This window comes from Mirounga angustirostris, unplaced genomic scaffold, assembly GCF_029215605.1.
Source record: "Mirounga angustirostris isolate CCGP_5_RB_7025 unplaced genomic scaffold, mMirAng1.0.hap1 SCAF_11, whole genome shotgun sequence".
Lineage (NCBI taxonomy): Eukaryota > Metazoa > Chordata > Mammalia > Carnivora > Phocidae > Mirounga > Mirounga angustirostris.
Window position 1 is genome coordinate 9,365,175 of NW_026991719.1, and position 18,208 is coordinate 9,383,382.

At 44.9% G+C, this 18,208-nt stretch overlaps 1 protein-coding gene across 1 annotated transcript in view; it reads left to right on the forward strand.

Annotated features, from left to right (window-relative positions):
- FRMPD4 (FERM and PDZ domain containing 4) overlaps positions 1 to 18,208 on the forward strand; it is a 198,292-nt gene that overhangs the window by 161,082 nt on the left and 19,002 nt on the right. The window contains exons 7-10 of the mRNA XM_064573738.1: positions 411 to 518; positions 5,195 to 5,326; positions 9,715 to 9,834; positions 15,544 to 15,680. Of these exons, the coding sequence (XP_064429808.1) occupies positions 411 to 518; positions 5,195 to 5,326; positions 9,715 to 9,834; positions 15,544 to 15,680 (497 nt within the window). The remainder of the gene's footprint in view (positions 1 to 410; positions 519 to 5,194; positions 5,327 to 9,714; positions 9,835 to 15,543; positions 15,681 to 18,208) is intronic.

The window sequence follows — 18,208 nt, forward strand, 5'->3', positions numbered from 1 at the left end:
CAGACACCACATCAAACACCATCATTGCTGGTCCCTGCTCTTTCCAAGATCGGCTGCTCTGCTGAAGTCTGGGCTTGTCCTAAGCATGGTGGCTTAATTACAAAGGAATTATTTCCTTCATTGGGTTTTCCAATGGGAAACCTTGACTTTTAAAAACATTCATCTGATTTATTTTCTGATTGAAAAAAAGTTCTTTCATCTGCATCGACTGAATTATTTGTAGCTGGAAAAGAAGAGTTTTGCTATGAACAACTGAACTCAGATATCACCGGAGGGACACCTTTTAGCCTTAGAGAGTTCCCTTTTTTTTTTTTTTAATGGTGCGATTAGAATACATTGTAGATATATGCTGCTTCTGCAAAGAGCAGAATGTTCATTTGACCTTCTTTTTTGTTGCTGTCATTAAACAGGAAACTGTTAAGGATAATTCACTTCTTTTTATGCCAAATGTTTTGAAAGTGTATCTGGAAAATGGGCAGACCAAATCATTTCGCTTTGACTGCAACACCTCCATAAAGGTAAGCGGACCCGCTGAACTCCACGTGGACACTGGCAGGTGTGGCTTGCAAGTCCCGCTGTCCACCTCGTGTAGCAGCACCTTCTTTCAGAACTATGTTTATTTCTGAGATGTTTTTCGGTTGTTTCCAAATAAAGTAGTGTGTGAATACTTAAAAACAAACTGGGGTAAAAAAGCTTAAACTAAGAAGGTTGTGCTGTGCGTGTATACGTGTTGCAAAATGATATGATAGGCTCTCAGTGACGAACCACTAGGGCTAGTCATTTGAACGCAACTCCAGTTTAATTAAAAGAGTGTGACTGTCCCCAAGAAGGCTTGGCACCCTGCCTAAAGCCAGAGGATTTCCTAGCAATGTCAGCCCCCAAGAAGATGAAGATGCTAGCAGTTAATTGAATATCTGCTCCTTTGGTGTCCAGCAAAAACAAGGGGTAGGATAATATAAAGATAGCATTTACTTTTAATTGGTGTAACCAATTTCATGGAAATGACACCTAAAAAGACAGAAATGAGGCATGCTTCTTAGGAGAAGGGGTAAAAAGGAAGAGTCACAGAACAATCCTATTATTGCAGAGCCACAGGTGAGTTTTATGCAATGGGTATTATAGCACAGCAGATGGGTTCTTTCCCCCCATACTTCCTTCCTGGGAAAAAAAGTGCATATTCTATTTTTTATTGGACAAAAGTGTGTGCAGAAATTGGTTGCTCCCTAACACTCCAGCAGCCTAAAATAGGCTTTCTTCAAATGGTACCATAAAAGAGATTTTATTGAGGTTTTAAAAAAAAGTACCTAGTGATGATCTGTATAATAATGTATCAAGTCTGTATTAAAAACGTCTGTCAATAGTCAACCCCTAGTTCTCAGTTTTGTAAATTAGTCAGCATAGACCTTACGAGTGGAAGCATTTCTGCAAAGGCCCGCTCCCTTATTGCCATGATACCAACAAGCAGCCTGTTTGGAATTGCTTTAAGTAGGTGCTGATGTAGCAGGTTATAGAGCAGATGGTATTCTAGATTAATAATGGAGCCGATAAGCCATCCTTAAATCCTTCTACATTGAACAATCAGCTTCGTGCAAGACCACTCATTTCAAATGGGGGTGACTGACAAAGTCCTTTTCCTTTATTCCTACTCAAAATCCGTGTATGGCAAGGTGTTACTCTTATTATTGATCTGCTAGCCTAGAGGTGGGCAGACTTCTGGAAGAAGAGTAAATATTTCCAGCTCTGTGGCCTATTTGATCCCCCTTGAAACTACTCTGCTCTGTTATATCAACAAAGCAGCCGTAGATGGTGGGCTCAGGAGGCCCTTAAGTCCACCCTTTGGTTCCATAATTCACTTGAAGGACTTGCAGAACTCGGCAAATTGTTATAAGCACAGTTACAGGGATTTTTTTTTTTAAAGATTTTATTTATTTATTTGCGAGAGAGTGGAAGCGAGAGAGATCACAGAGGGAGAGGGAGGAGTAGACTCCCCGCTGAGCAGGGAGCCTATGCGGGACTCGATCCCAGGACCCCAAGATCATGACCTGAGCCGAAGGCAGACGCTTAACCGGCTGAGCCCCCTGGGCGCCCTCACAGTTACAGTTTATCACAGCAAGAGGATCCCAGTTAAAATCAGCAGTGGGCAAAGGTGCATGGGGCAGGAGAGTTTTCCAACTCACAGTTTCCCAACGTCCTCTTCCTGTGGAGTTCTTCGGACCTTGCTTATTTCTTCCAGCAATCACACGTGACAACATGTGTACGGTACTGTTAACCAGGGAGGTTCACCTGAGCCTCGGTGTTCAGAGTTTTTGTCAGAGGTTGGCCACATAGACAAGCTGAGCACCCGTGGGGCTGACTCTAGTATCCTGCTCCTCCAGAGGTCGTGCTGCCATCACTTGGCCCAAGGTCCTCACGTTGTTGCATAGGCTGTCTGCTATCTCTCAGGCTCTCAGGTGAACAGACACTCCTATCAGGCACTACACTCCAAGGACTTACAGCTTATCTCCCAAGAGCCAGGAGCAAAGAGGCAAACCTTTCTTGAGGCAAGACGACTCCTTTCCTACCCAGACAATATGTAAATGAATGGGCGTGGCCTGATTGGACGCTAGGGCCAGGCCATGGTTTGCAGAGCCCCAAGGTAACCCATAGCGCCGCATTATCAGAACGCCCCCTGCTACCACGACTTGGTCTGTGATACCACGTGGTCAGGAAAGCTCCTTGCCCTTACACCCCCTCCCCCATCTGAAGATATAGGTCAAGACTTGAATGCATTCCTTAACAGAAATACCTCTAAATTTCAAAGAGAGCCCTGTTGTTAATTCCCTCTGGCCTTTTTCTTAGGAACCCACACTGGAGTGAGTCTGATTTCCCTGAGGGTGGCGAATGGCCATGAGAAGACAGGGAACAGCAAATTCAAGCTTGCTTTGCTTGTACCTAACAGCTTTCCTATCGCCGCAGACACGGGTTGGGAGGCGTAAAATAGAAGGGATATTATGAAAGGGATACGACACTGTTTAATAAAAATTGCCAAAATTCTTGCTACAGAATCACAGCGAGGAAAAACTACTGCTATCGATTTTCTGGTGTCCTCCCTGGTGTTTCAGGAGACTATTTTATAAAGTATGTGTTGCCACACAAAGGCTGCTTTTGTTCGTTCTTTTCTGGGCCTTGAACAAAATTTATGACACAGAGAATCTTTTTATGAAATTCAATATATAATCAAGGCATTTCTGTTGAATGATGTCTGTGGCGGTGGGTGGGTGTGGGGATCTTTGTTTAAAGGGGCCTGGGGAAGCGCACCGGGCTGGCTCAGTCGATAGAGCGTGCCACTCTTTGATTTCGGGGTTGTGAGTTCAAGCCCTACGCTGGGGGTAACGTTTACTTAATAACAAAAAAATAAACAATAGCAAAACAACCATTAAAGGGGCCTGAAGAAATTGAGAAAGGTCTACAGGGAAGAATCAAAATTTCAAAAAGATCAGTTAAAAAAAAAACAAAACCAAACCTCTATGTATTGCAGAGTTTTTCTATCTTGGCATTGTGATACTTTGGACCAGGTAATTCTTTATTGTGGGGCCTGTCCTGTGCATTGTAAGATGCTGAGCTGCATCCCTCAATATCGATAGCAGCCCCAACCCCCTTGTGACCACCACAAATGTCTCTAGAAATTACCAATTGCTGTGAGGTAGAATTGCCCCGGAGTGGAAAAGCACGGCTCTTTGGGATTTTTAGCATCTGAGTATAAATTATCTTGAAGAGAGACCATTTACTAGTTTTCGAGTACATGAAAAAAAATGTGGTTTTTTTTTCATTTTCAAAGACATCTGTTTTGCATTGCAGTAAACATGTGCTTGTGTATAGAACACCTATCTGATCATAAATGTTTAATCCTGTAAAGGATTGCTAACAAAGCTTGCTCGTTCTACTTTCCCCAGGGATTTAAAATAAAAGCTAATATGTGTATATCGTTATAGTGCCCTAAGTCTGTATCAAATAGTGCTACAGTAAATGTGTTCTCTGTGTGAACTCATTTAGTCCTTATATCTATTCTGAGGCAGGTATTAGTATCATCCCCAGTTTATAGATAAGGACATCAAGACACTTAGAAGTTAAATAACTTGCCTAAAGCTGCACAGCTAACATGAAGTCAAGCTGGGAGTAGAAACCACTGTTTCCAGAGCCCACATTCCTGACCACTACCGCATGCTCTTACCAGAAGGAGAGACTATGGGCACCTGGGTGGCTCAGTCGGTTAAGCATCTCTTTTTTTTTTTTTAAGATTTTATTTATTTGAGAGAGAGAGAGGGAGAGCACAGAGGGAGGGTGAGAGGGAGAAACAAACTCCCTGCTGAGCAGGGAGCCCAACGTGGGTCTCGATTCCAGCACCCCGGGATCATGACCTGAGCCGAAGACAGAGGCCCAACTGACTGAGCCATCCAGGCACCCTGCATCCGACTCTTGATTTTGGCTTAGGTCATGACCTCAGGGTCATGGGATCAAGCCCTATGTCGGGCTCTGTGCTGAGTGTGAAGCCTGCTTAAGATTCTCTCTCTCCCTCTGCCCCTCCCCTTTCCCCCTCCCCGGCTTGTGCTCTCTCTCTCTCTTAAAAAAATTAAAAAAAGAAAAAAAGCAAAAACAAAAAACCAGAGGTATAGACTAGGGGTCAGCAAACTTTCTCTGTACAGGACCAGATAGCAAATATCTTAGGCTTCACAGAGCACACAGTCTCTGTTGCCGATGCAAGGGGCAAGAGCAGCTATAGACAATATGTAAACAGATGAGTGTGACTGTGTTTCAATAAAACTTTATTTACATAAAGAGGTGGTGGGCTGGATTTGGCATACAGGGGGTATTTTGCCCACCCCCTAGAGTAGAGCATTTTCCAAGGTGGTTTCATTGCCGCCCCATTTGGAAGAAAGGAGACCCGAACCAACTCCACTCCACCATCTGTTGATCAGTCTTTAAGTTCAGTAAGCACCTCCTCCAGCTAGTCAACTTGTTGCCTCCCTGTTTCTGAACTCCATAATGATTTGGGGTGGTGGGTGAGGTCAGGAAAAGGAGCATCAAGCTTCGGAATGAACCAAAGGTATAATGTAAAGATCTGAAGCCTATTTGTGCAACACTTTTCAGTCCTGGTAAACTCTGCAAGAGAGCTATGCTGATTTTGATGGCATCTTGTCCATGTTTCCTCTGTAAGGATGTCATCTTGACTCTTCAAGAGAAGCTTTCCATCAAAGGCATTGAACACTTCTCCCTCATGCTGGAGCAGAGGACGGAAGGGGCCGGAACCAAGCTGCTCTTGCTTCATGAACAGGAGACTCTAACTCAGGTGTGTGAAATTACACCCCCAGGTGAGGTCAGAGGCTGCCCGGCCCCAGAATTCCCCTGTCCTCGAATCCTTTAAATGTACTCACTGCAGCTGCGTGTATCCCCACTAACGAAAGCTCTGGCATTCATAATGGGTTTTACATCTCAAGGTAATGGTTCCCTTTTTTATCAATTTTTCATAGACTGTCAGTCGGTGTCACATACAGAATTGTCAAAAACCCAGCAACTACTCGCTGGGAATATGGCTCTGTAGGATTATATTTTATGTTACGGGAAATGATTTGTTCACCTGTTTTGACCACTGATCTCTTGAAACCCTTAAAAAGATACAGCTTCTGAGATTACTTAAACGAAGCCAATATCATATTTCATTGCCTTAAGTTCTGGGTGCATGCTCGGAACCAACATCATATTTCATTGCCTTAAGTTCTGGGTGCATACTCGGAACCAACATATTTCATTGCCTTAAGTTCTGGGTGCATACTCGGAACCAACATCATATTTCATTGCCTTAAGTTTGGGTGCATACTCGGAACCAACATCATATTTCATTGCCTTAAGTTCTGGGTGCATGCTCGGAACCAACATCATATTTTATTGCCTTAAGTTCTGGGTGCATACTCGGAACCAACATCATATTTCATTGCCTTAAGTTCTGGGTGCATACTCGGAACCAACATCATATTTCATTGCCTTAAGTTTGGGTGCATACTCGGAACCAACATCATATTTCATTGCCTTAAGTTCTGGGTGCATACTCGCGACTATTTGTGGAAGCTTAAAATCCCTGCCCCAGTGCTGCGCACTGTAAATACGTGATCCGCCAATGCGTCCCAGTTCCTGCTTTACCAAAACGCCACCCCCATCTATTCGCTCGGGAGACGAGCAGGCTGCTTGGCTGCTGAATTCAGCGTGGCACCCTGACTTCTCTTGTGATTCGACACAAGCAGAGTGTTTGCTGGAAGTATAAGGGATTTCAACATGCTCCTTTTATGTGGGAGAGCTCAGTGATAAGGGAACTTTAGGCAGGGAGAGGGACATGCAGGGAGACCAGGAGGAGAAGCAAGGAGTCAAGGTGCCCCCAGATGGATAGAGTAGCTGAAGGTGTTGTCACACTAAAGTGCTTCCTGGTCGTTGCATAACTAGAAGCTGGTGTCCCACAAATTTGCTCCCACAATATCCCTAAACCTCTGGATTCGGTCCAACTTAGTGCAGGGAATTAGTTACAAAGCTATCGTTTGTGTTCAGTTATAGCCCTCCACCTACATTTGACCTATCTTTACCAGTTTTAAATTGACCTACAGATATTTGAAATCACGTCTCGTGTTGTTCATTATTTTAACCTGTGCCAAAACTCCCTTGGACACAGAGGACTTCTTTTGTACTTGGCTCTAGGGGAACAAGCCCTGATAATGAGAATCCCCCATGTGAAAGGTCATTGTCTGGCTCAGAGTTCCTCCAGACGCCGGACTTAAGACAAGGGCTTGGGGGCACGTGGTTCTTTGGGAGGTGATAGCAGGAAGCACTGGGAGAGGATGAGGAAGGGAAATGGGAAAAACGGGGGCACCAGTAGAGAGCGTGGTAATGAGCCAGTTTCTACTGTGGGCCACTGGAGTTCAGTCCTACTGGGGAGCACTGCGAGCCAGCGGAGAACACGCCTAGAACATACCTGGGAGGTATCGCACCTAAGCGGCGGGGCGCGGGGGCATTTGTCCTTTGGTGGTGGTGGTGGGCTGCTCCCGAGGGCAGTCGGTCCCCTGCTCTGCAGGTGCCTGGTGCCGGCCGATGGTCACAGGTATTTGCAGTGAGCAGCCTTCAGCTGGTAGCGGTAAATGCTAAGGGCGTAGGGGCCAACAGCCAGTTGCTGTGAGTCTAATGAAACCTCCCACAACTTCCTGATAGTTGTGGTTAGACGTTCCCTCTGAACTTCTATCTACTACATAGCCTTTATGGGAAAACTGCTGGCTGATGATTTTAGCTGGACAGCGATCCTTTCAGAGTCTCTTTTGGTGCTAGGTACACATAATTTCTCGTTCCAGATTGATTTCCGATTATTAAATCTCTGTTAGAATGTTAGAAGGAAACAAAAAGCCCCTAACCCTGACTCTTCCCTTATCTTTCTAGAAGAGGCTTTGTTTCAAGTTTAGCCAGAACTAAAAGCGAAGTGTTAAAACTTCAAGTATGCTCTCTAGAAAGAAAATTGTTTGATTTAAATCTCCTGAGACAAACCAGCTATATGCCTCTGAAATCACTGCATATGAAAAGCTTGATCACCAAAATATTTATAGGCATGGCAGAAAGGGAGAGTAAGTATAAGAAATGTGTCCAATAACAAAATTCATTTAAAACATTCAATTTTGGTGAAAACCCTCAAAAGAACTTTTAAACAGCTCTGAGTTTCTGGCAGCTTATAACTAAACTTTACATAGAAAATACTATTGTCTATTTACATACTACTGTAAGTTTCGAGCAAATTGTTTTCTTGTTTGTTTTAGGGACTGCTCTTTTTATGGACTGCATTTTTTAATGAGTCTAAAGCGCTTTTTTTGCATTACATGATTTCTCAAAACTAGTGCAGCCTCCTGATGATGAAAGTAGACTCAAGATCGCTTGTGGAAAATTCGGGAAAGATAGATTTTTAACCAGTAATGAAATGATACCCGACTTTCTAACCCCAGCCCAGACCTTCTGACAAAATACCCTATGACATCACCGTACAACCCCACAGCAGGCCTGAGCAGCACTTTGGGTCTCTTAGAGTTCCCACATTTTCTTCTTCCTGGTTTGGTTGACCTTCAGCTGGTGATGAGCAGCCCCCAGCCCATGGGGCTGGTGAGTCCACTCAGGTCTGTAATCCCGCCCACAGCCAAAAAGCTGGGTCAGTGTTACTACTTTTCAGTATGCCTTATACCTTTAAAAGGAGTGTTTTCCCATTGAAATTCTTCAGCTCAACAAAATTAGCGATGTCAACTGGAAGAATGCACACACACAACATGGGGTTCAGTAAAGCTATTGCTATTTTTATTTTGAATTTTCAGTTGCCGTTCACCAACATTTTTATTTCGCCAGATTTTTCCTCTGTAACAAAGGAGTTACAAGGCCATGAAGCTACATACAGATACATAGAAAAGCACACACAAGTACATGAAACTACAAGTAGAGCAACTGTTGGTTCATGGTTCATGGTTCAGGTGCATCATGTTGACCTCTTTAAGGGAAATCGAAGAGCTTTTACCTTCTTCCTTGGAGTCCAATGTCTTGTATTCATTTGGCTGTTTATGAAGCACCTACTATTACATTGGCTGATTCCCTTCAGTTGCAAAAGGAATTAAGAGGGGCGCGTGGGTGGCTCAGTTGTTAGGCGTCTGCCTTCAGCTCAGGTCATGGTTCCAGGGTCCTGGGATCAAGCCCCACATTGGGCTCCCTGCTCAGCTGGAAGCCTGCTTCTCCCTCTCCCACTCCCCCTACTTGTGTTTCCTCTCTCTCTGTGTCTCTCTCTGTCAAATAAATAAATAAAATCTTTAAAAAAAAAAAGGGAATTAAGAAACGTAACACCTAGTAGTTGGCCTACACTGTACTGTAAAAGAGGAAAACAAAACAATCCATGGTCCTTAGACCTGAAGAACCTGCGGTGTATTCTAAGCTCCCTTGAACAGTGTCCTGTTATTGAAAGTTTGGGGTAGTTTGGAAACTTGTGGACTCCAGATTTAGTGCTTGGGCCAAAACTTTTGTTTTCTGACATTTACAATGCATTGTTATCCAAGGTTGACAAGGTCCTGCTTTCCCTGCTGCAGTCAGTCTGGGGTCTCCTTTAGAAAGAACTCACAGCTGTGTCATACAGTACTCTCCCTCCAGATCCCCTTTTTGACCCCTCACCCCCACCCTAGTTTTGGTCAGCTATCACTTCCGGCACCAGCATCTTCGGATCTTCTTCAGAGGACTACCCCTAGACTGTGGTAACCCATTCTGTCCACACCTGGAAATTCACATCCCCCTGGGACAGCCTGAAACCAACGGCTGATCTGTGGTCCTTTGGCTCAGGTCCTGGTGGCTCTGCGGTGTAGATGATCCTCCTGAGTCCCCTGTGGGTCAGGCTGTATCTACCCACTGCTGCGCACTCTGCCTTTCCTTGGCTCCTCTCCTGCCTGACCTGCTCCCCCCACTCCCTTACCCATCTCTCCCAGAAGCAGTTCCTTAGTAGGTCCCTCATCTCAGGGTTGGCTTCTGGGGAACACAACCTAGGATATATGCAGCTTTCAGGGAGTATCTAGGACACATCATAAAAGAACTTTGACCACTTCCTTCCTTGGTGTTGAAATGAAGTTGCCCTTTGCTTCTGCGTCCCTCTGCCGGCACTGAAGGATTCTTGTGTTTGGTCTGATCTTCTAGGTGACACAGCGGCCCAGTTCCCATAAGATGAGGTGTCTTTTCCGAATTAGCTTCGTCCCAAAGGATCCAATTGACCTTTTAAGGAGAGATCCAGTTGCTTTCGAATATCTCTATGTTCAGGTATGTGAGAATTTGAGCACGTTTTATATTAATATTGGGGGATAAATTAAATGTGGCGTTTTGCCCCTAAATTCTTTCATTTGGCATCTTCTTTCTTTGTCCTCCACCCCAAGCTCCGTGCATTGTGAAATGATTCCATGGTGTTTTTTTTTTAATTTTCCCTTTGGATTTTGAAATCATTTCATACTTAAGAGCAAGTTGCAAGAGTAGTAAAAGAACTCTTTGATAACCTTCACCCAGATTCACCAGTTGTTCACATTTTACCATATTTACTTTATCTTTAGTGAGAACACATGTTCCCCCGTGTGTGCACGCATGCGCGCACACACACACGATATTTTTCTGAACCACATGAATGTCATTTTCCAAATCCTGCTCATTTACCCATAACTACTTTAGTGTGTATTTCCTAGTAGCAAAGACCTTTTCTTACATAATCATGGCATAATTAACAAAATAAGAAAATTTAACACTGATACATTTCTATCCTAGTGTACAATCTATATCCAGATTTTGCCTACTGTCCCCAAAATGGCCTTTTTCTTCTAGAAATTCATTTTCTTCTAGAACAGGATCCACGCCAGGATCTCATTTTGCATCTAGTTGTCATGTCACTTCAATCTCCTTAAGTCCAGAATATTCCTCAGTCTTTCTTTGACTTGCAACACCTTGACAGTTTTAAGGAGTACTGGTCAGTTATTTTGTAGCAATCTCTCAATTTGGGTGTCTGCGAGGTTTTCTCCTGATTAGGTTGAGGTTATGTTATTTGGGCAGAAGAAAGACATGCGTGACTTCATGTCCTCATTAGTGCACTACATTGGGGGGCATGTGATGTCCATTTGTCCCCGTAATGATGAGGTTAACTTTGACTCTTGGTTATAGTGATGTTCTCCAAATTTATCCATTCAGAAGTTACTAGTTTTTTTGTAATTAATAAGTAATTTGTGGAGAGGCACTTGCAACTCTCTTAATACCCTTTCACTCAATGGTTTTAGTATTCACTGATGGTTCTTGCCAGAATCCATTATTACTGCAAGGGTTCAGAATGATGATTTTTCTAATTCCATTATTTCTTCTTCATTTATTAATTAGCATTCTACTATAAAAAGGATTTTCTTTCCCTTCTTTATTTACTCATTTATTCATTCACTTTTTTTTTTTTTTTGGTGCTTCGATTGTTCTGAAATGTGATATTCCTTATAACGGAATAATTAATTTCAAGGCAATAAGATTTTAAGAAAATGGTATCTTTTGCAGACTGACTATCTCCAGTTCTGGGTTATAATTCTCAAAAAACAAGGCTTCAAGAGATGAGAATCTTTGCTAGTTTGCCCCAGAGGGAATTTATTCGTTTGACATTTAGGAGATGTTCCTGTATTTTTCCATAACTGCTTCCCATTACTCTCACTTAAATTCCCAGTACAATCACATTAAACAGTAAGAACCTGTTTACCTGAAGTTTAAGCATCTCACATTAGATCTACTCAAAGAGACTGTAAACCCAAATGTAACCTCCCCTGACAAAAAAAGGAGAAAATGCCAAAGCAAGGCAAAAAAAAAAAAAAAAACGTAGACATGCTCCCTTTGGCTGGCGTACCTGTATAAGGCAAGGATTTCTGGAGCCATAAGAAATAAAAAGCAAAGAAGTTGGAAAAAGAAACCTTTGTTAATTCTGGGTAGTTGATACACTGGTTTTTGTTTTCCTATTCTCAACATTTTCTTGTATATTTCAAAACTTTTGTGGGCTTTAAAAAGTTGAGTGGAAAAAGAAAACAGGTAGAAGATGGCGGAGAGACATAGACAGGATAAATGCCAGAGGTTAGGAATGGTGACATAAATTAAAGTGACAATAAGCCCTAGAGAACAGAAATTAAGTTGAAGGAGAAAAAAGCAGAATATGTACCAGAACATTCCAGCAGATGGGGCACTAAGGGCAAGACCCGCTTAAACATTCCCCACCTCAGTGGTCTTTGGAAGAGACTGTGGTACTTGCAGCTCAGTAGGATGATTAATGTTCATGAAGATAACCCTGCGTCATTTGGAAAAGGCAAGTCCTATTCAGCATACCCTGTTCATCAAGTAAAGAAATGTGCGGTGCACCTTACACCGTTTTCTACCCAGAACAGTGAAACTGTCATGACCTGGGTTTTTTAAATGTTCAACTTTGGTCACCTGGACCCCTCAACTATATGCCCCCTTCCCCGGCAGGCCGAATAACCCAGATGTGACTGCCTCGTCCCCCTATTCCTGTGAAGACCCAACCCTGGTCTCTGCCATAGCAGCTCAGAGGATATGCTAGGTCTTTTAGCTTGTTCGTTGCAAGGAAGTAGTTATAGGTGCCCGTCAGCGCATTGGATGCATTCACTTGTCGTTCCCTATAATTACGTATGCCTCCCATTCACAAGATGATGTTTCCAAACCATTTTACTCTGCTCCTGTTCTAAACATCCCATTTAAAAATGCCCATTGCATTTACAAAAGAGGAATGTGGTTGTGTTTCCCCTACAGAGGGCCGGCCTCTTAGGTAGACCAGAGGTACTGCTGAGCACGATTCTTTTTTTAAGGCGTGTCTACTCAAACCTGATGCAGTGCATAGAGAGCTCCCTTATTCAAAAGATACACTTTTTATACCTGTGGGACCGCACTAAGAAGCGGAAAACCTGCCGGTGATCTTACCCAGGGACTCAAAAAACACGGATGACGTTTCTGCTTTCCCACCTTGGCTGTTGCATGGCTGGTGGGCTAGCCAGTCACCCCTTCAAGGAGTATCCAATGGAGGGAGGGAGGAGGGTGGGAAGCCATGTATGGTGGACCAAAATTAAGCTACCGTCATCTCCTATGTCCCCCACCGAGAATAGGAAATGAGAATTTCTTGACATCAGACTCTGTTTCACAGAATGTGAGGTATGGTCTAAAATAACTTACCTGTCTGACATAAGTCAGTGGATCTGCAAATGGTGCTGGGTGCCCATATCGATTCTAAGGCACTAAAAAGATGCAGTAAAATTAGCCTAGAGAACAAAAGAGTAAACAGAAACGATATAGATCATATTACAAAGACCAAACTCCGTTCAGCTTTGTGGGTTCCTGTTGAGGATAAAAGCCATTGACTCTAGATGAACCATGACAATGAAAACAGAGGTACTATCTGCTAACCTCCTGCTCGCTAATGGGCTGTGAGGTATTTTACAGATTTTAGCATATATAGTAACAGAAAACCCTAACCACTCAGACTGTTGAAGTTCATGATTACCTGTCCGCTATCTAGGAAGAAAAAGATGGTTACAATGATTCGTAAACAGGACAACACCTAAGAGGCTACGAAATGTTTTAAAACACTTGGTGCAGCGTTGGTTTCCTTTTTAATATCTAACATGTCCATTGTAAATGAACTTTCTTAGACCTAAGTAGAGTCTATGATGTGAGGACCTCCATTCAGCAAAGCCATGAGCACCATTTGCTTGTGTTGACTGTATTTTAAGTCCTGTAGTTATGAGTAATAAAAGCATGATCTGTCCCACACAATATATATGTCAGACTTCACACTAATTCTCCAGGATCCATCTGAACTAATTATATAATGTAATTAAGTGACTAATCACCTTGACAAAAACCTCACCCAGAAGTCTGGTTAAACACAGGGTATGAAAAGGGTGGGAAACAACAGTCCCAGTCACAACTCTTCGGAGAAGTTATAGTGGTGACTCACCCTAATAAAGCGCATTCCAGTTTATGCAACATCCTTAAGAGGTGTGCCAGCAGCCTTGAGAGTTAGCCCACTTTTCAGGTAAGAAAACAGACTTGAGAGATGAAATGCCATGTTCAAGGTCATTTGATTAGTAGTTGACAGAGCCTAGGCTCAAAGCTTTTGTCTCTAAGTCCTATGCTAAAATCCTGTTTCACACATGACATGCAATAGCAGTCCTAGGAGAAAGCCATTTATTAAAATGATTTACCAGCAAGCATCAAGGGCTTGTGATGGCCTGGCACTGTGCCCGGGGGCTTCCCCCACCTCCCCCTCACAAGAGCTCCACCCCATGGTGCCCCTTTATGGACACCCCTAGGCACTGGGAAGTAACTGAGAAACCCAAAACTAGAACAAAATGGCAGCCTGGAATGGCACTCAGAGGGGGCCTTCACTCAGCCCACCCTGTGTCCCGCCCCCTGTCAGACCTGCTTCCAGTGAGGAGTGCTTGCGGTCCTGACAGGTGTAAGGTGTGAAGGAGAAGCAAAGGTAGAAGACCGTCTGAAGGATGGAGGCAGGAAGAGAATGGGACTTCCCTCTTAGGGGTGAAGGGATAAGCCGAGAAGCGCGAACCTGGACCGTGGGGACAGAGCATGCGTTGTACGGCCCCACTAGGGCATGGGTAAGTATTTGAAGGGTAAATATTGTGCGCAGAAACCATATAGCGGTACGTGTTCGCACTGAGTCAAGTCAACATAGGAAGGGGTCTCAAATGTGCTGTTCTTGGAAAAGAGCCAAACAGAGTCTGAGACAGTTTTTGCATTTGAAATCTCGGAACAAGGCAAACAAGGAAGAAGGAGGCTAAATATCATATTTTCTAGTCCAAAAGCCTAGTTTTCCAGAACAAAAATGCATGCGCACAGATAGGCAGAATGTAATGAAGCAGTGCCGTGCTTCCCGGCAATGTGCAGCTCCGTGCTCTGCTCCTAACGAGTGAGCACGCCACTGGAAAGCCAGTCACTGGGGTCACACAGGACTTGGCACGTTTCTCAGCCCCTCTTCAATTTGATGCTCACCACCCTGTGATGTAGGCATCTCCCTCTTACAGATGAGCAAACTGAGGCCCAGGGATATGGGATGACGCCCTCAGAGTCCCAGCAGGGGCAGACACCACTGGGATGAACCGAGGATTTCAATAGCAACCCTTTACTGAGCGTACCAGTGCGCTGCGATGATATGTAGCTCATTCAGTCTTGGCACCACCCCCAGTGAGGTCTTTGGCACGAATCCCCATTGCACAGATGAGTAAACTGAGGCTGCAAGAGGAAAGTAGTTGAAGTTACATGCGCGGGGGGCATTGGTGAAGCCAAGATTCCGAAGCGGGGGTGTGTGAGTCCAGAGCTGCTCCTGTCCATTGCCTTGCTAACTCCACCTCCCAAAAGCTGCTCTAGATAGCGAAGAGGACGTTAAAGACGTTGGTGATGACAGCCGTGTATGCCTACAAACACTTAAAACGTACCAGGTAGAGTCCTAAGGGCTTTATGTTGTTCAGCCATTTAGTCCTCACCACCACCCTGTGAATGGGCAGCAGTATTGTCCCCAATTTACAAAAGAGGAAACTGAGGCACGGAACAATTTAAGGAGCTTGCCCAAGTCCCCACCCCTCTGTAGCGGAAGAATAGGGTTCGAACCCAGCATTCCAAGCCCAGCAGAAGGTACTTGGTGCTGTCCGTGCTTTGCGTGTTCCAAGCTACATTCCTATTATTCTTACAAAAAGCTAAGTATTTCAGTAGCAGCCCACTTGTCGATGAATGTTGGATGTTTTGTGTGGTCTCTGTGTGTGTGCATGCAGCCCAGTTCAGACTGGGCTCCATGCGGCCTGGTGGAAGTGTTTCCACGTTTGGCCTCCTCGCCTTTGAAGCCAAGGTTGGAACTGTGGGGAAGTGCGTGTCACCTGTCCCCGGGACAGCGCGCTGCGGCCCATTCTTTGACCCGTGGCGCCCTCTGCTGGTCTCTTTTTGCAGAGCTGTAACGACGTCGTGCAGGAGCGGTTTGGGCCTGAGCTGAAATACGACATAGCCCTGCGACTGGCGGCTCTGCAAATGTACATCGCAACCATTACCACCAAGCAAACGCAGAAGATCTCTCTCAAATACATCGAGTAAGTGTTGAGCCTCAGAGCCGTTTCAGGCACAAGGATGCTGCCTCCGTAACGCCCAAGTGCGATTTGTGACGTATGTCTCTATTTCCAAAATTGATCTTGTTTGTGGAAGGGCTTTTGTTCAACATGGGCACAATGTATGAACATCGTGTTCGTTTTGGGTGGAAGAGATCCACTTCTTACATAATCCACCTTTAGCGAATTGTGGTTAAAAGGAGGATCAGATTTCAAATGAAGCATACGTTTTAGAAGTCCTAAACGGACTTGATTTTAAGCCAAGCTTTGGTCTCCGTGCTTTTCAGACATGAAGGTCTTTGATTCTCATGACGTCCCTAGGAGAGCAGTAGCATTTTAGCTGTATTTTACAGATGAGCCAACCCAGGCACCGCAAGGACAAGGGAGACCTTGCCCGAGTCACACGGCTACTAGCTAGAGGGCTCAGGATTCGAACCCAGGCAGTGCAGCTCCACGGGGTGCTCCACGTTCGTGTGATCAGTGGAAGCACCTGTGTTTGGAAAGTGGCCCGCACCACCTGAGATCGCTTCAGGGGGCTAAAGGGCAGTATCAAAGTAACGCTCTCGGTCACAATCAGGAAGGATGGTATTTGTAGTAAAAAAAACTGTAATGGTGGGAAAGGGTGCTACGCGATCACACTTGGCTTTGGGATTCGAATGTTGTTTGGGAAATGTGACTGCCTTCTCTGGCTTGCCATCGGCATACACTCCGACCTCTTTGGCCGGAGAAGATCCCCGCTTAGAAATAAGCAGTTTGTGTTGCCTTCAGTTAGGTCTCCTTAAGGGTGGTCCTTTCAAAGAGAAGCCTCTGTCGCCCGGTCTGTCGGCTTCCCGGTGGTAGGTGACTCAGAAGCCTGAAGCTGCCACAGCTCTCTTAACCTTGGCAGCGCTGATGCTAAAGAAAGGAACGCTCGTAGTTTCAAAGTTTATGGCAGGACTGAAGCCACATCTCCACCTAACACTGAGAGCCTTAGAGCCCTCTCCATCTGCACAAGTGATGTACACGCTCATTGAAATCCCACCTTCCCAAGAAGCTGTAAAGCCTTTCTAAATTCCTGCATGCCAGCTTGACCCACCAGGGAGCAAAATGGCTGCTTCTCAACAGAGTTCGTGAGCCTGTGTGCGGGAGGATGAGAGCTCCAGGTCGCTGACTCCGAGGCCCGTGTTCTCACGACTCTCAGTTCTCCCGTCTACACCGAGGGACAAATCCTCGTGTGCAGTTCGAGAACCTCAGGCCTTCCCTTCTTGGCCCACTCTTTGTCGCAGGTGGCTTATCTCTTTGTTGCCACACAGGCTGTGAGTGTCGCCTGAGAGAGACTCGGCTCACAGAGAGGTCTTACGCGCAGCTGGACACATTCGCTCCCTCATCCGTTCCCCTTTTCGTATGTTCCTGGGCACGGATGATACTGGCCTCCATGTGAAAAGGTGGCCTGAACAACCTGCCATGGTTTTCGGACCATTAAAATGCATTTCTGTTCCGATTGTCTGTCCCCACATTTTACCAGTTGGAATATGGTACAGGCAGAAACCTCCCAGAGATAACTGGCTTGAGTAAGAATGTTCTCATTAATTAATTCACTCACCCAACACCTATTCACTGAGCATTTTATGTGGTATTCATGCTAGGACAGTGGAAAGTACAAATAAGCGTAAATTATAATCCTGAGCATAAAGGACTTGTGATCCGATTATAAAGATATGAGGGGGGCCTGGGTGACTCAGTCGGTTGAGCGTCTGACTGCAGTTCAGGTCGTGATCTGGGGATCCTGCTTTGGGCTCCCCACTCAGCGGGGAGCCTGCTTCTCCTTCTCCCTCTGCCCCTCCCCCTGCTTGTATGTATGCGTGCACTCTCTCCAATAAATAAATGAAATCTTTAAAAAAAAGATATGAAAAGTTATGATTTAAAATACTGATACAAGTAGAATTACCAGGCACCCCATAAGGAGTGCCAGGTGATGGGTAGAAATATGTGCAAGTGGAGGAGAAGGAGGACATGGTGATCATGAAAAACCTCACCTTAACTAGCGATGGCATGGATGGTCAGGTGGGGGAAGGCCGTCTCCCTACCCTTCTTTGGAGAGGATCTGGCACAGGAGAAATAAGCAAACCTTGAAGGTCTTTACAGTATTTAGGAGACACTGGTTGGGCACCTAACCAACGAGGATAGAGTTCAAAATATGGAGCACTGTTGGGCTAGGGCTGTAGTCATTGCTGGGGAAATGGGCCCTTCGTAAACCTGTATTAATTAACCCAGTCCTATCTGTCTGTGTTTCTTGTATATGAACACCTATTGGTGATGTTTGCACCTCCCCATCAGTGCCACACATACTTAAGGGTCATGAACCCCACCCTGACTCCACACACACACACACACACACACACACACACCAGCAAGAAATGTTGCTTGAAGGACCCAGACAGACATCATCTGGCCGGCAGAGAAGAGACGTGTGTATTTCTAGTGAAGCAGCCATTGGGGAGGAGGAAGGGAAGAATGGTTTGGGGGCCTGAAGG